Source organism: Eretmochelys imbricata, chromosome 26, assembly GCF_965152235.1.
Source record: "Eretmochelys imbricata isolate rEreImb1 chromosome 26, rEreImb1.hap1, whole genome shotgun sequence".
Classification (NCBI taxonomy): Eukaryota; Metazoa; Chordata; order Testudines; family Cheloniidae; genus Eretmochelys; species Eretmochelys imbricata.
Window position 1 is genome coordinate 623,038 of NC_135597.1, and position 17,488 is coordinate 640,525.

The 17,488-nt window shown below is 42.1% G+C and overlaps 1 protein-coding gene across 3 annotated transcripts; it reads right to left on the reverse strand.

The window, feature by feature from the left end:
• Window positions 1-1,011: 1,011 nt before the first annotated feature.
• Window positions 1,012-17,445, reverse strand: GOLGA7 (golgin A7). 3 transcript variants are annotated; one of them, XM_077805643.1, is made up of 6 exons: window positions 17,343-17,445; window positions 16,318-16,450; window positions 12,582-12,734; window positions 7,675-7,776; window positions 6,393-6,456; window positions 1,012-2,371 (listed from the first exon to the last, which is right to left on the reverse strand). In XM_077805643.1, exons 2-5 carry the CDS (start codon window positions 16,426-16,428, stop codon window positions 6,409-6,411), a joined length of 414 nt encoding a protein of 137 aa, XP_077661769.1. In that variant the 5' UTR covers window positions 16,429-16,450; window positions 17,343-17,445; the 3' UTR covers window positions 1,012-2,371; window positions 6,393-6,408. The 3 variants fall into 3 exon arrangements, with proteins under 3 accessions (XP_077661769.1, XP_077661766.1, XP_077661767.1); XM_077805640.1 differs by having other exon boundaries at window positions 17,275-17,345; XM_077805641.1 differs by having other exon boundaries at window positions 1,012-3,652; window positions 17,275-17,345.
• Between the last annotated feature and the right edge of the window lie 43 nt (window positions 17,446-17,488).

The window sequence follows — 17,488 nt, forward strand, 5'->3', positions numbered from 1 at the left end:
TGATGGGGAAGTTTTCTGGCCTGTTATACAGGAGGTCAGACTAGATGACTACAGTGGTCCACTTTGGTCTTGCAATCTATGAATTTGTTGATAGCCTGACCTACAAACTCATGATTCTCCAAAGGGGAGCCAGGACACCCCAGAACCAGTTAGAGGATACACAAGTTGAGCGCCCTAGAAACTGCTGCATCCAGGATCAAAAAGAAAAGGAGTACTAGTGGCACCTTAGAGAGTAACCAATTTATTTGAGCATAAGCTTTCGTGAGCTACAGCTCACTTCATCTGTAGCTCATGAAAGCTTATGCTCAAAATAAATTGGTTAGTCTCTAAGGTGCCACTAGTACTCCTTTTCTTTTTGTGAATACAGACTAACATGGCTGCAACTCTGAATCCAGGATCAAGTCTCTCCAGGTTGGTGATGGGCAGGCGGTCACATCCTTGATCATTACTGTATACCTTACAGGGAGGGACTCAGCTATCTTCTATAAAGCCTAACTTTTACTTAACCAAACCAAAAACTAGAAACTATTCAGAGAGAAGCCTATTAATGTCCTCAATTGTTAAAAATCCAACTTATTAATTCAGACAATTTTATAATACAGATCCATTGTTCCTTTTGGTGAGCCCCCTTTTGGGGAACGAACTTCACAGACTCTTGGCTGCTTATATAAAAGCCTGGAGTTTCATCCCACATTTGTAAATACCCAAACACTGTGTATATAACATATCAAGGTGCCCAGCCTGAGCTATCGTGCCTCAGACATCGAAACCACTAGACTGAAACCTATGTGGGCTCAACATTAGGTCTGTCGCTGCTAACATTTTGTTTGTACACAAGCAAAAATCTGACTCTAACAGAAAGTAGAACGCCCACCCTCTTAATGTCTAACATTCATTAGATTTGTAAGATAGCTGTGTATGTGTATACATATTTTAGAATCTTGGTGAGCAGTCATCAGTTTTACTTAGGGAATTATTTGATTCATGTCAGTATCAAAATATGACAGACAGTTTATTTAAGAAAAATTTATTGATCCATTAATAGGTCTTCAAAATTATTGCAACAGGTCTGAAAAGGCAAACACAGTTACAGCTTAGAAAAACAAGTATTTTGTACAGTTAAAATATTACACAAGCCTCCAGGAAAAAGATCAGTGTATGAGAAATTAGATCTGGAAGCTTAGATCCAGTATTAGCACCTACAGTATCACAAAGCAGAATGCTCTCTGTTCTGAACAGTTGTCTTCTTTTGTAAATCCCTTAATTCCTTCCACGGGAAAGGATGATAGCTCCCAAAACAGAGGGACTCTGCTAACTTAAGCCAAGGCCAGATAGAGAGCTCACTTTAATAAAGGAGAAGGAGACAACAGAAAATATTACACCAACTTGATTTGTAGGAAGTTTTACTCAGAAGATGTCCAAGGTATTTTAACAGACGTTGAGGAATGTTTATGCACGGGAAATACGACATACTGCACAGCTCTACCCTTCAGCAGTTTGCCAGTGAGTAGAGTTAAGAAACTCTTACACACTATCTAGTACTTTGTCAAATCAAATTTTCCTATAAATTATATTTATAATAAAATCATAAAGAAAGTTTATTACACTTCACATATTAAACATTAAGGGATAGAGTAGGGATGGTTACATTAATTGGTTCAGCATTCATTTTATTGTGCTTACATAGCTTAATGAAACAAGCAGTACACTATCTCCTCCTACGAATTTAGAACAACGCAGTAACAGTAGATTCTCACAGCAGGAGCAAAGCACCCAACAATAATGTTAGCTAATGGTTCTTAGGAAGAACTAGAACATGAAAACAAAAGCATTTGCATTATAATTCCCAGAGAGCATCAGCTCTGGAAACTTAAAATGCTCTATGCCTTGAGTCACTTGCTGCTAGGCAGAGGCACTCTGTGCAATGGACATATCTACCTGCTTCCTGCCCCTCTCGGTCCCCCGAGGACTTATTCTGGAGTGAAGATTTTGTTTTTGAAACACACACATACACACACACTCCCAAAGTCAGACTTGTTGCTTTCTGAAGTCTGTCTGATGTATAGGAAAGCCTGAGTGGCTGTGAAGGAACAGTACTGCTCTCAGGTGGCTGATCCACCAGTTAAATTTCAAGTGCAAACAGCTCAACTGTCTTTCCCTTAGAAATTAAGATGATCCCATCACTTAAAGCTTGCCATAAGGACACAAAATGGATGCTGACCAGCCAGAGGGTCACCCCATGTGGGGCAGAGGTCTAGGAAGTTAGTCCTTTAGTGGATGGCACCATGGATCTGGCAACAGAGAGGAATGATGCTCTAGACAGGAGGTAGGTGGACCTTTTGGTACAGCAAGTCCACCACCTAGCTGGGAGCTAGAAAGCAAGACAGAACAAGTTTAACAACATTAGGGACACTACAGCAAACCATGCATGGCACCATTACATAACAGTATCTGTTCTCCCAGAAGTACTGCAGCACAGAGGAGGTAGCATGTGTAATGGTTCACAATAAGAGCCTGGGAGCCAGCACTCAGAGTGCTATTCCCAGCTGTGCCACTAACTTGGCAAGTGCCTTCACCTGTAGGTCCCCTTCTGCAAGACAGGGAGTAATACTCCTTGGTGTCGCCCCTGCATCCTCTGCCAATGAGGCCAGCATGCCCACTTCACTGCTTCTTCTACAGTAAGTCTTATGCATGGAACATCCTCCTCATCTTAATCCATAAAGCCATTATCCTCTCAGGACCCACTTCTGCTGTGGCATGTACAATCAGTCAACCAGTGATGACTGGGCAGCCAGGAGAGTTTAATTTGTTTAAGGAAAAGGTTAAAGTGATTTGGAACCATCACATGGTGAAACAGCTACCTCTGTGGCCACAAGACCGCACTACCATTACCATGTCATTTGTCCTATAAGCAGCTGGCTTTCTCAGGAGCCTTGAGAATTATCAGCCATACCAAGTGAGGCTTTACCCCTTCGTTCTGAGCTGCGTCTATCGTCCAAATGACCACAAATGATAGCGCTTCCAGGTAGGGCTTCCTATCCTGCCAAGTTTACCACCAGGAGTCTTCCTTCTTCAGGGACTACTGCAGGCCACCATCCCTTCCTGAAGCTTCCCCAGCCATCCACACTCAACATAGCCACTTGCTGGTTTTTACAGTTACCTACTCCCTTCCCAGGTGAGTCTGACAATTGGCCAGGGCTGGCTGGCCCCAAGCCTCTGGCCCTTAAAGGGGCAGGCCACTAGTACACCTCCCCCTTTCACTGTAACAAGTGAGACTGTAACCCCCTTTGGAGCAGGGGACTAGGTCTGTATGTGTTTGTATGGCACCTAGCACAAGGGGTTCAATTTCATCTGGAGCCTTTGGCTGCCACTCAATACAAATGTGTGTGTCCAGGTTTAAGGAGTAGATGTAAAGTACTTTGGAAGCCAATAAGGATACTAATTATGTAGTTCTAAACTTAATGCAAATTAATCCAATTTTCATAATTGAACACTGAATATTTTCAGCAGACTTGGTGAGGGACACTCAGATATTTTGGTTGTGCAGAGTGCGATGACCACGCTCTGCTGGGGAAGATTACTGAGGCACAAAGAGCAGGTAGGTACTCAACTCCACTTCCCCTTTCTACCTCTGAAAATCTCCCACAGGGACCTGCAAGAAGATTCAGACAAACCAGTCAGAAGTCTCTCAGATCATGGTCTTTTCAGTCAAAGCAATCAAAGTTAGAGTTTACTTACAGCTAAAGTATCCAGGAGTTGGAATATTTAGTGTATACTGGTAAGAGCAACTGGCAATTTGCATCTCTGCTCCTAGCATGGGCACGTAAGATGCAAGTTCGTGGCAGTGACTGGCTGGAGGGACTGCATGAATGCAATTTCTCAACATTGTTGAGTAAGCTCAGAGCCTGACTCCCCACCAAACGATTCTTCAATGGATCACTGAATCAGCAGGTCAGATTCTGATATTAGCAATACCAGTGAGAGTTACTCTGAATTTACACTGATGTTGCTGAAATCAGAATCTTACCTAGAAAGTGCATCCTTTTTCAGCTGGAGGCATATTCCCTGCTGTTCTAGATTCTCTCACTAAACTGTGTATGTAGCCCACATGCGCTATTCAGCAGTCAAACAGATGGTCTAGGACACTTTGCAGGCTGGGGGTGCTGGTGGGTTAAGTTTGGGAAGACAGATGCCCAATATGGAGCAAGGGTCTTATTAGGTATGCTCCTAATACATATGCAGCTTCAAAAACAAAGTTGTGCTGAACAAAAATATTTGCAATTCATGAAACTATCCAGAAGTTTCTAATGTAAATCTTTCCCCATTTTAGAAATTTCACAGTTGTTTGAACTCTGATAGAGTAGGGTCTTGCGTGTAATTGCTCAAAACCTACACCACCTAGGAAAAACATCATTTAGCAATAATAGCTGTGAAATGAGTCACGACAAATGGATTGTGCCAAGTAGATGCAGCTGCAATTGATAAAACAAACTTACTCCCAATGGCAGAAAACAAAAATCACACAGCGTATCAGGCTCCAGAGTGCTAATAACTAGAGCAATCAGTTTGGACATTCTAAATCAGAAGAGTCATCTCTAAGTAACACATTGTTACAAACTACTCTGATATCCTGCAGCTTATTGTGCAGCTAAAAGAGTATTCAGACTTCTGGTCTAGGAACGTCTCCCATCATGGCTTGCTGAGCCTCTCAGGGCTTGTCTACACTTACAGCGCTGCAGCAGCACAACTGCACTCATGCAGTTGTAATGCTTAGTGAAGACGCTACCCACGCTGATGGGAGAGCGTCTCCTGTCAGTGTAGATATTCCACCTCCCTGAGAGGCAGTAGCTGTGTCGACAGGAGAAGCCCTCCCATCAACAGAGTGCTGTCTTCACCGAGAGTTTGGGCCGTATAACTGCATCACTCAGGGGAGCAGATTTTCTATACCCTGAGTGATGTAGTTATACCGACATAAATCTGTAGCATAGACCACGCCCCAGGGCTTGTCTCCATGGTGCTGGCAAAGCGCATTAGAGGGGTGTGATTTGTAGAGTGCTCTAACATGCTGTGCTCTCTAACTGCCCCATGTAGACCCTGATGGGGGGGGAAACTAAAAAATACGCAATCTTTTAGTTCACACCAGCAAGGTCTCCATGGGGCAACTAGACATAGCATGTTACTTGCGTGTGATTTGTAAAGCTCTCTAATATGCTTTATGCACAGTGCAGACAAGCCTCAGTGAAAATAATCCCATTTAGAAGAATTGTAGGTACAGGTTAATCAAGAGGCACCCAGCAAAGCAAAGGAGGGAAGTGTGTTGGGAGGAATTCAACTTTACATGTTCAGTAGAATCTGGCTTCTGCTGTGAGATATTCCTACTCAGGCCAGCAGATAAAATACTTTGTACTGAGATTGAGATCTTTGGGTGGGAGGCACTAAGTGCTTTACAAACATGAAGTGTCACAAAGAGAGAAATGGGGGATCACTTCAACCAGCATTGAAATGCAGTGACCTAGCAGTGCACAGGAAGTGAATACTCCATCCAGTTGAACCAAAAAGGTAACCCTGATGGAGGTAAGATGTAACTACTCCAATTGGAATTTGAGTCAGGATACAGGGGTTAATATCTTGACTCCGATGAAAAGTGCCAGAGGAAGCTTTAAGCAGAAGATGGCAGCTCCAGCAACAGAGTCCCTGACCTCAGGCGGTGGCAATTGATTCAGTACTGACTATGGGGAGCAACCAGCACCTACTAAATTGCCAACACTACATCTTGCAGCTCCTGGATTTTTCTTAGATGTCTCCCACCCTAGTACTGACTAGGGTTGACTCTACTGCTTAGCTTGAAAGAGCTGATGACATTCGCACAAGTAGTGTGACTGCAATGTTAGCATGTAAGACTGAATGGGAGTCCCATATCACCTTATGCCATAAGTAAAAGTCATTCTGAAATCCAGAAGAGCCATTTAAACAGTGATTAAATTCAATCATTACATTTTAAACATAATTTTTAAAGTTCTGCACTGTTCAGCAGAATCGGGATCTACTGATCTACCAAACCTGTGAGATAATGATTTTTGATGCAGTACGGCATAAATTAGATTTAAGTTTATGCATGTTTAAGTAATTAAAATCTTGGATTTCATCAAGGTTAAATTTGGTGTCATCTGAAGTACATCATCATTCAGCACCATGCTGCCAAGTATTGATGTTTTTACAACTTCCGTTGGGATTTAAAAATCTAATCCACACATAAGATTTATTTAAAAAGCCTCATGATTACATGCAGTGGTTGGATAAACATTCAGTCTCCGCAGGGGAGAGGACCTGCATCTTCTGAATTTACAGAAGCAGGTTATTGACCTGACATCTAATGCAAAGTTAATATTTACCTTAGACTCCTTAGTTTTATCTTCCACTGCTCAGTCCTCTGTCTTCGTAAATGGTAATTTCAATCTGCACAGCATGGCTGTTAAGAAAACATGCTATATAGAAATATCATGGAGATAAAACAGGCAAGTGAAACAAAGCAACGCAGTGGAGCACTTGATCTTTCAGCCTCACATCTGCCATTACAGAGGGAATTTTTTTTGGCTTTGCATTCTGGCCTGTGCTACAACTTGCCTTTAAAAACGTCTGTTCAGAGGCATAAAGACTTTGTAATATTGCAGTGAAACTGTTAACATTCTTATGAACAAAGAGATTGGTCATTAGGCAAGTTTTTGCTTTGCACTCTTCCACTGTTCAACTATTAATCAAATTACCAAATTAAAATCACTATTTACATGTCTGTTTACCAAATGCAAGTCATTTTTCTGTACTTACAGTTCCCAAAAACACGCACAGTACATCAAGGGTAATGAAATTACACAACTGACAGCTGTAAGCTATTTGGGCCACTACTCAGATAAACTCAAGGAACTGCAATTAATTAGGATGACAGCTCACCACACACTATGAGCCTATGCATTTCAAAGGGGCTTTGAGTTTAGAATTCTTGACAGATGAAATGCATTACTCATACTTCCTCTTTTATTGCTACAAGATGCCCCCACAACCACCAAGAAAAATGGTAACTAGAATGAATGCTAAGCCATTTGCAGTGAGGTCCAAAGCCTAGAAGAAAAATTGTAGGGAGAACAGCTGTAGCCAAGAGCAAAATCCAGGGAGACAGACCTCATCACTCAGGCAAGTTGTGGTGGAGATTTTACCATAGGCACCAGGTGGGAGCAACAATGCATTGTTTCTAAGCCAAGACCAACATTTAAAATAATTCTACAGAGCATTTACATTCCATGTTTTATTTCTATTAGGAAGTCAGCTAGCCTTTCTAAATGGCTAAGTTGCCTCTTCCAGAGGTAGCAGAGGTTGAAGGAAGATACTCTGCTTCTGAATAGCACCCTTCTAAGAGAGCTCCAAGGAACAGATTTATCAAATTCATATTTTATTAAAAAGACTTTCTAAACAGATAGTAATTTTATCCGAATAAAGTTTGAGAGGAACAGCTGAGTACGTTACACATGAGACATTATAAACACAAAGGAGTATGTGTTTTGTAAGATCACAGAATCATGGGTGCCTGCAGCATGCAATGCAGCCTTTGTGAGGTAAGATGCACTATTACTGCTCTGAAGACAGAATTCTGAAGAGGATTAAGAAGCCATAAAAAGATACAACTCTTAGTCCTCTCTCGATGGGGTCCGTCAGGAGGAGGCCTTGGGGTGCGTAGATCTTCTCATTCTGTTCCTGAATGAATTTGGCAATTTTCTTAAGAACCTGGTGAGAGAACACAGAGACTTTATAGTTTTTCTGTTTGAGTTTTCACATCAGCCTTCCTTTAAAAGCCCCATCTACACTACAAATACAACCAGGTCAGGGGAGACCTAATAACACAGCTTCACTCTAACACAGCTGGGACTGTAGCCCTGTTGCATAGCTAGGCTATTTTTTCTTCTTTTTTGGCGGGGAGTAGGTGGGAAGGATACATGGATAATGTCTTGTCTATACCAGCACTGAAACTATATTGCAAGGAGGTCAGGAGACAGCTGTATTGTAACAAGATTCTCCGACGGGTACATTTGTATAATACTGTGTCTGTGCTACAAGAGGTTAATATAGGGTATAGCCTGGAAAAGAGAGATCTGTATAGTGCTATGAAAATATGCAGTTTAAATTACTCACAAAGCAATTTGCTTACTATATGTCATGGTGTGACTCTAAAAGAGAGGAGAGGCCCCTTTCCTTCCATGTCAATTTCCCATTAATAACAGACTGCCAAATACAAAGTGCTGATCTTAGCTACTCCAAAAATAACTGTTTTCCCCTTACATGCTTCTTCCACAGATTCAGAGAGTTCAAGGCCAGAAGGGACAATTAAATCATCTAGGCAGACTTTCCGTATGTCACAGGCCATTAAATTTCACCCAGTTATCCTTATATTAAGCCAACAACTTGTGTCTGGCTAAAGTATAACTTCCTGAAAGGCATCTCGATTTGAAGACATCAAGAGATGGAGACTCCACCACCTCCCATGGTAGTTTGTTCCAGTAGTTAATCATCCTCACTGCTAAGCCTTATTTCTAAATTGAATTTGTCTAGCTTCAGCTTCCAGTTGGTGGTTCTTGTTTTGCCTTTTCTTCACTAGATTAAAGCACCCTTTAGTACCTAGTATTTTCTCCCCAGGAAGATACTGAATACACTAATCAAGTCACCTCTCAATCTTCTTTTTGACAAGAGATTAAACTCTTTAGTTTCTTACCATAAGGAGTTTTCTCCAGCCCTCAAATCATTTTTGCAGCTCTTCTCTGTATCTGCTCTGATTTTTCAACATCCCTTTTAAAATGTTGAGACTAGAACTGTACGTGGCATTCTAGTATCAGTCTCACCAGCACCACATACAGAGGTAAAGAGAAACCACCTCTGTGTTCCTATTCACTGCACCCCTCTTCATACATCCACAGATCACATTAGCCCTTTTTGTCAGAGCACTGTGCTGGTAGCTCACGTTCGGTTGCCTGTCCATTATGATCCCTAAATACTTTTTCAAGTCACTTCTTTCCAGAATACAGTCCCCACTGTGTGTGGGTATGGCCTGCATTCCTTATTTCTGGATGATTTTTTACAACAGTTTAAACGCAAAATTATACATTTTGTTTGAATGGGCCCAGGTTACCAGATCATTGTGAGAGACTGCCCTGTACTCATTATTTACCACTCCATCAATCTTTGTATCCTCCACAAGTAGTGTTTTTGTATTTACTTCTAGATCACTGATGAAAATATTGAAAAGCATCAAGCCTTCTTTGTGCCATTTGTTCTACTGCTTCTACTCCTCCAGTCCAACAGTCTATTTACTGGTTAGCACTCTTCTCCCCCACCCTTCAAACACTTAGAGGTGCCATTGCTATCTCCTAATCCAATAAGTCCTGCTGCATTAAATGGGGGGTGACACTTGGATGAGGGAGGGCAGTTTTGAAGGGGTTGAATTCTGCTGGTTGTTGGGTGGGGTGTAAAACTGCTATTTTATATTTTGTTCAAATAACTGACGGCAGGAGTACCCAGTGCCTGGGGTAGCTGCTTATTTCTGTATATGTCTGCTGATCAACAATGTAGCTACTGCTTTTCCCTGCATGTCACCTTTGTGATGTACCAGTTGTCACCTGTCTGAACAGGAGTCGTTCCAGGCCAGCATTCCTTTAAATGAATCCTTCTGCATGTTAGCACAGAGCATTGCTCTTATCGAAATAGTGCCTGAGGCGAGTGCTAACTTGCGGTTTTGGCCTGTGTGTAAGCCAAGGCAAACAGACTGCACTAGTTTTATATAGTAACATTTCCAAACGCTTTGATCCAAATAGTTCACACACTGATTGTTAAAGTCAAAACAGAAGAGCCATACACTTCTTGCTTCATACAGGTTCAGTCTACTTTGCCCCAGATAGGACACTGATAAGTTAGTAGACTGAATGCAAACACAGGACAGGCTTTCAGACAGATGGTGGTGTTTTTGTCACTTCATTACAGAAATGTTTGGGAAACTGATAGCTTTCAATGAATTATGTACTTGAAGTTATTTGATAAAAAAGAACAGAACCCTAAAACGAGATCAAACCCAGCTTTCGCAGTTGGCTAAGCTCCAACATTACTAGTCCTACCAGTTTTATGGTATTTCCACAACCACTGAGTCATGCGTCTCTTTAAATATTTCAGAGACATTAGAAAGAAAGGTGGGGAAATAAACTGAAAAGGGTTCTAGAACATAAAAATACCAGAGAGTGGGAATGTTCAGTCTGCATATATACTGGGTCAAGAAAAGTTAAAATACTTGCAGAGATATGAGATCTAATAGTCACCAGCAGGGACCATTAGATAATCTAGTCTGACTTCCTGTCTAACATAGACCATAGAATTTCACCCAGTTACCCATGAATGGAGCCCAGTAACTTGTGTTTGACTAAAGCAAATCTTCCAGAAAGGCATCCAGATTAGGACCAAACCAAGGAAGTAATTTCACCAAGGACACCTTAAATATAAAGCTCTGCATAATGCAACTGACTTCTGGAAATTCAGATTATATGTATATATAAAGTAAAGAGCATCTTGTTTTAAGAGAACAGACTACACATAGTAACAGCAGAAAACCAATGCAATCTCTGAAACAGTCTTAGTTGAATGACTTTTGTATTTTATTAGCAGTGTGAAGTTTCACTTTGGTCTCTCACACACACTGCTCCTTCAGATTTACGGAAACCTCCCAACGTTCCAGTTCAGGAAGCTTTTACTAGTCAGAGTTTTGTTTCTTCTCTCTCAATAGATGTGTGTCAGCCTTCTTCAAACACATAATGGAAGCAAGCATGCCATAAAGATATCCAGCTCAGATCTCTTCAACTCTCCCATTTCCTGCTCAGTCAAGCCGCAAGAAGTGGAAACTAGAGATGGCATATCCATCTCCACAATCCATTACTACTTAAGTCTCTTACAAAATGACTGCATGACTGATTTCAAATAAAGAATTCCTGAAATGCATCCATCCATACTCTGCTAAGGGTTACTACTTAGGGACACACTCCAGTTCAGTTTAATCAAATGTAAGTTTTGATGGAGGAGCTTTCTGGTGAGGTTTTAGCTACAATATTGCGTATTTAGAAATCTATACTGATTAAAGAAAATGGCAAGATGATCGCATTATGGAAATCAATCTTTTATTTTGAGAGGGTCAAAAAAGTTGTTTGTAAAACCAACTAGATATTCAAACAAATTACACAGTATAGTAGTAAGTGCAACAAACACAAAAAGTTAGAGAGAGCTAGTCACAAGAATTAACCATCTCTTTGCTCTGTTCTCATTAGCATGCCCAGGAATGCTGTTTTCTCCAATGAGATTTGAAAAGAAAAATTATCTGCCTTGCCATCTCTGTCCCAGTCTAGTTCTCAGTTGTAAAAAGACATTTCAGCTGGTGCAGCCTAAGGTCTAAAAAGTCACTCTTCTTACATCAGATAGGCCAAAGAGATCTAGATAAATAAAATATATCGCAAACAAGCACAATTTATCACCCAGCTCAGAAGGGATGGCAAAAGGCTTCTGTTCATATATAATATATAGCAGTAATCATGAATAGAATGATTTGGAACATGTTTTTATTTCAAGTCAGCAATATTAAATTATCAGGCTTCTTTAAACTCTCCTTTCATTTATAGAAGGGATGCTGAATATATTCAGATACTGACTTGGCCATTTACTCATTGGCTTTGTGAACTCAGACTGCATAAAAATAAAATAAAGAGGAACTGCCAATACTAAATTCAGACCACATATGTAAGCATGGATGCATGCAGGTGTGAAAGTATGAATGGCTTCTAGTTCCTCAAGCCAGTGTGTCAGGGTGTTTAAACAAGAAAGAAAATCTTCATTTTTAAAGAGAAGGTATCAGACCACAACATTTTTATAATTTAGAATGATCTAGTTGTTCACCGAAGGACTGGAAGCCAGCAGTTCTGAACAGCACTAAGCAGGTCACTTAAAATCTTTCCTCATCAGTAATTTAATCCCGGAAGAAATTAATAAACATTCAGTGTTAAAACTCTCCAGTTTAGTGTTTGTCTAATGGATTTTAAAGTTAAACATGATTGGGTTAGGAATGGTTCAACTAGCTGGGCACACTGAGTGACTGATAGGTTGAAAATGTATCTTTGACTTTTCTCCTAAAACTGCACATTATCTTTGTATGGTTATAGTTTATCCTAGCAGCAGGATGATCTCTTCACACATCTGGAACATGACATTTTATTTCTTTGCTACTCTCCAACCAGTGACTCAAGTTGGCATTTATTCCCTGCATATACACTTGCAACTCTCAAATATAAGTGAGAGGAGAACAGACCAGGATTTTTCAGGAAGCTAGGCTAGCAGGTGAAAGCTTATTCCGTATTTGTACTACAGTGATGAACTACGCTGTTATAGGAGAAAACTTTATAAACGAAGTAAAAAAGCAAAACACTTCTCCTGTTGACAGATCATAACTTTCACATACAACATTGTGAGTTTCATTTGCTTTAAGTTTATTGCATGAAATGTAACAGGCTCACCTTTTCATAATGTGTCTCCATACACAAAAAGATAGTGTAGGCAGTCAGACAGGCCAGACATCCTTCAAGATAAGATTGGCCCCCAAGCTTCTCAGCTTCTGCATAAAGGTTATTTAGAGTTTGAACCGTCTCTTCAAACTGCTGCCTATCGATCTGCAAAAGAGATTGAGTTTAACAAGACTAACCCAGCAAATTTCTCATTCAAGACTCACTGATCCCCAATACAGAGATCTAGCTTCTGTGCTAGAACAGTCCGTTAATCAGCAATGTCACCTACAGACAGTTTCAAACAACATGGAGAGCAAAGGTTTGGTTTAGGTACCGAATTACTTCCATAAATTGTAGCATTTGGTTAAATAGCAGCTAAGTGATCTAAAGTCATTAGATCAAATGTGTATTCCCACATTACTCATTTATTGTGTGCATAGTCATCTAGCCAAGAGATGGCATCTTAAGTGGTGTGAAGGAGTTCTTCTAGGCCACCGTTGAACCTACGTGCTTCATCCTCTGTGTCTCATTTGCTGCCCTTATTTAAACTGCATTATGTGTAACTTGTTAGGTTCAAAGTACAACCTAGTTGAAAACTGCTCATCTGGAGGGGGAAGGTCCTCTAGATTTCAAAAATACATTTTTCACTTAAGGCCTTGACTATTTTGCATAATTATGGCAGAGTTGATCAAACAAGTTATAAATAAAATTAACAAGGAAAAACTAAGCTGATTAGTGTACCCTACAGGGCAGGAGAGAAGGAAACAGGACCCAAAGTGACATTTACCCGCTATAGAAGAAAGAGCAATTGGCAAGGAGGGGTTATTTTGTAGCTTAATAAAACATTACAATTGACAGTAACAAAATGAAAGAAAGTACTTGAGAGGGTACTTGTGAAGCCACTGAAGTGCAGGCTCAGCAGAACAGCCTTCTCACCATGAGAGAGGACTGCGGTAGACATAACTGCACAACAATAAATGCTTTCTTTTTCACTGGCATAACAGATGTAGTTTGTGTTACTGTTACAAGGGACACCTTTTCTCAGGATTACAGAAAGCATAAATATCAATGTTTCATAAATGATGTGAATGAGCATTTTAAGCATATTGTTATGTCTAGATGTTCACATCAAAAATCAAATGTCTTCTAATCATGATCAATGAACAACAACAAAAAAAAAGAGCAACTGACAAGAAGTCAGAATGTATACAAATTAACAGAATTTCTACTTCTTTATTTTTGATAAAGATTATGGTCCACAGGAGAGTTGGATGCATAAAGGATGTGGGCTCTAGCCCTTAGCTCGCATTAAGATAAATGTGTGAGCTTTAATACGCTGCTTCTTATTCAGTGTTTCAGCCATTCCTGATATGCACAAAGTCAATATTTGTAATAAAGACTTTACAGTGTCTAGAGTAAGAGATTAGAGTTAGGTAGGTAGGTTTAGTTGCTTTAATCAGACTTTATAATGAAAGGACTCCTCCCACACCGAGATAACACCAAGAACACTCACCTCTGATTCTAATTATGCATGTTTAAGAATGTTGGTATAAACTATAGGGTTATTGAACATTCTCTATTTTAAAGACTGAACAGGAAATGATACGCAACAAGGTAGCAGAATGATATTTAGATAAAGTCTCCATCCCTTTCATAGTATGCTATTCTGAGTTGAAAGCAGACAAATGCAGACACAAACCACTTCTATATAAAGCAACTTACGAAAGCTGGAAGAATCTGTTTACTAATATTTAAAACGTATTAGATTTTATACTAGAACTTCATGTATAAATATCATCTTCCCCCTAGTCAGAGCTCCTACGTTCACAACCTCTCTTTAAGAACTGTATCGATTTACCTCCTAAAGGCTGCCAGTCTGGACAGGACTGTAGAGTTTTCACCTATTTTATCCAGCTTGTGAGGTGCCATTCTCACCCTTGCTACTATTCAGTTTCTTCTGTTAGTGACCAGCTACATTACCAACACAAATCATGATACTGGAAGGCCTTCCTGAAAGGCACTGCTATGGATTGCTCCTATATAGTCTGTCCACACCCTTTTACTCAGTGACAAAGTATCACCTCACCTCTGCAATTACCCCATCAGCCAAGCCACTAGGCTGGCAAGAAAACACTCATTACTATATCTACATCTTTCTGACAATTTTCTAATAATTAAACACTGAATGCACTCAAGATGACATTGTGCGCTCCCATACTTTGTGCATGAGAAACACACTGTTGTACAGTGCAGAGACTATCTAAGCATTCCCGCTACAAATTTGTATCTGAGCAAAACCCTCCCCCTAAAATCAAAGACAGAAATTATAGAAAGTAACTGCTATAAACTAATTGTAGCAAACAGAAAACGAGGGATTCATTTCAGTTTATACTAAGAGCAAGAATAACTGGGCTGTGCATTAAAGCCGAATACCTGTACCATGTAATGTAAAAGTCAAATCACAAACAAACAAACTGGCTCTTACCTAGAGCTTTGTGTTCACAGATCTCAAAGCACCTCACTGACGTGATAAGTATCATTAGCCCCATTTTGCATACAGGGAAGTGGAAGAGGAAACTATCACTATTTTTGTTCAAACATGTTAAAAAATACTAACCAGAAAAATGCCGCTGTGACAGCCTGACTACATAGATTAGGCCATAGCAAATGCAGCTCCCCAACTGTAAATTTAAGGAGTCAGATTATTAATGTGGGTTGGAAGGCAGGCTCCATTTTTATCTGTGGTTAGTTTGGTACTATTTAAATCATAGTCCTATTAACTGAAAATAAAAGACAGAATGCAGTTTACAACTACTTTGATAATCTCATTTCCCATGGTGTCAAATTTCTTCTAAGCAGAGGCCTTGGCTGAGGAAGTATTGGCAAAATGTCATCTCCCAGACAAAGCAGCGCCATCCACTGAACAAAGGCAGTTTAAGATTAACTATTAAAATTAATTTTTAATATGATTTCTAATTTAATACTCCATTACTCTTCTAGAGTGCCTCATTCAAGAAGCCTAAAATCTTTAGCAAAACAATTATAGGGAGAGTCAATTTAAACCCATTTTGCCTGGATTTTTAAAAAAAATCTATTCTGATTACTTGTATCAAGTAAGGTCACCGTAACTGAAAGAGAGCAGAGCAAAAGATGTTTCCTTCTATTTTACCAGTTCACTTTAGAAAATGTTATAAACCCACCCAAACTGGCAGTAGATCTCAGGTATGGTGTTATACTAGAAACTACTTTTAACTCTCTTAAAATTGGCTAGATTTCAAGTTGGCATATCCCTTTAAGCCTTAACCACTCTGAGTTAGGTAGGTACAGCTTTTACAGATTTAGGAACTGAGGCACAGAGAGTAAAGTCACTTGTCAAAGATTACACAGTAAACCAGTCACTGAAGTAGGAAAAATAATAATAAAAAATAATCAGTCTTGACTCCCTAGCATCTACTCTAACCACCACCCCACAGCGAACAACTCAAACTGATTTAAAAAAAAAACGTATGCAGGGTAGTTTGTATAAGTATGTAGGAAGCGGTCACCTTAGTTGTCGGGAAAACACCACATACATTGTTGGCTGTAAACAATACAGGACTCATTCTGAGCACATCCTATCACATCCCCTTCTTCAGGCACAGGCCGCAGGGAGGAGTGCACAGCAAGTACGCTCTCCCATCACCTAGCTCCGGCCTTTTTTGATCCTGTCCATAACCCAACCCAAGTTAAGTTAAAACAAAACTTTTACCCTGTTTTCCAGCTCCAGGGGGAACTTGGTCTGGAACTGGCACCTGGTGCCGCTACCGTAGTCTCGCTGGACAAAGACTTTACCAGAAACAGGTGCCTGCTGCGGCCGCATCGCACAGCTGGAACTGGCTGTTCTGTGGGAGGAAACAAGGGGTCCAACACATGACACGACCACCAGAGCCACCCGGACGCCGAGAAGTACAGCAGGCTCGCCCCACCCTACAGCCCTACGCGGGGGGGGGGTGGTTTCCAGGCAGAGTTTGCCCTACCCCCCCGCGGAGCCGCCGCCTTGCCAGTTTCAATGAGCCTGCTGAAGTCTCCCTCAGTCAAACTGTCCGCTTGAAACTGACCGGAAACTCATCCCCGGCCCGCCCAGCTTACCCCCTCCCCGCAGCCCCCCCAAGACACCTACCGGCCGTCCACTCCGGAGCCAGAGCCCCCCCCCCAGCTCCCCCTCCCACGCCGCCCCAAGCGCCAACCCCCCCCGTCCCCGTCCCCAACCCCCCTCCCCGCAGCCCCCCCAAGACACCTACCGGCCGTCCACTCCGGAGCCAGAGCCCCCCCCCAGCTCCCCCTCCCACGCCGCCCCAAGCGCCAACCCCCCCCGTCCCCGTCCCCAACCCCCCTCCCCGCAGCCCCCCCAAGACACCTACCGGCCGTCCACTCCGGAGCCAGAGCCCCCCCCCAGCTCCCCCTCCCACCCCAAGCGCCAACCCCCCCCGTCCCCGTCCCCAACCCCCCTCCCCGCAGCCCCCCCAAGACACCTACCGGCCGTCCACTCCGGAGCCAGAGCCCCCGCAACCCGTGTCCTCCGCAGCCCCCCCCAGCTCCCCCTCCCACCCCGCGCCAACCCCCCCCGGGCCCCAACCCCCCTCCCCGCAGCCCCCCACCAGGACACCGGCCCCCGAACTCCGGCCCACGGCGCCCCCAAAAAAAAACCCGGGGCCCCCGCCCTTACAGACAAAGCCAGGCCCCCCCTGCTTCCTCCACTCCGACGCCGGCGGCTGTCGTGCACACTTCACTTACGACTGCCGTAAAAGCACCGCCCCAGCTTCGCTGAGAGCCGAAAGTGAGCAGCGGTCCCACGTTAGAGCAGCCCTGCGCGTGCGCCGCTCCCGAGGGGCGTAGAGCGCGTGAGAAGTTGGGCTGTTGTACGCATGTGCCGGGGAATG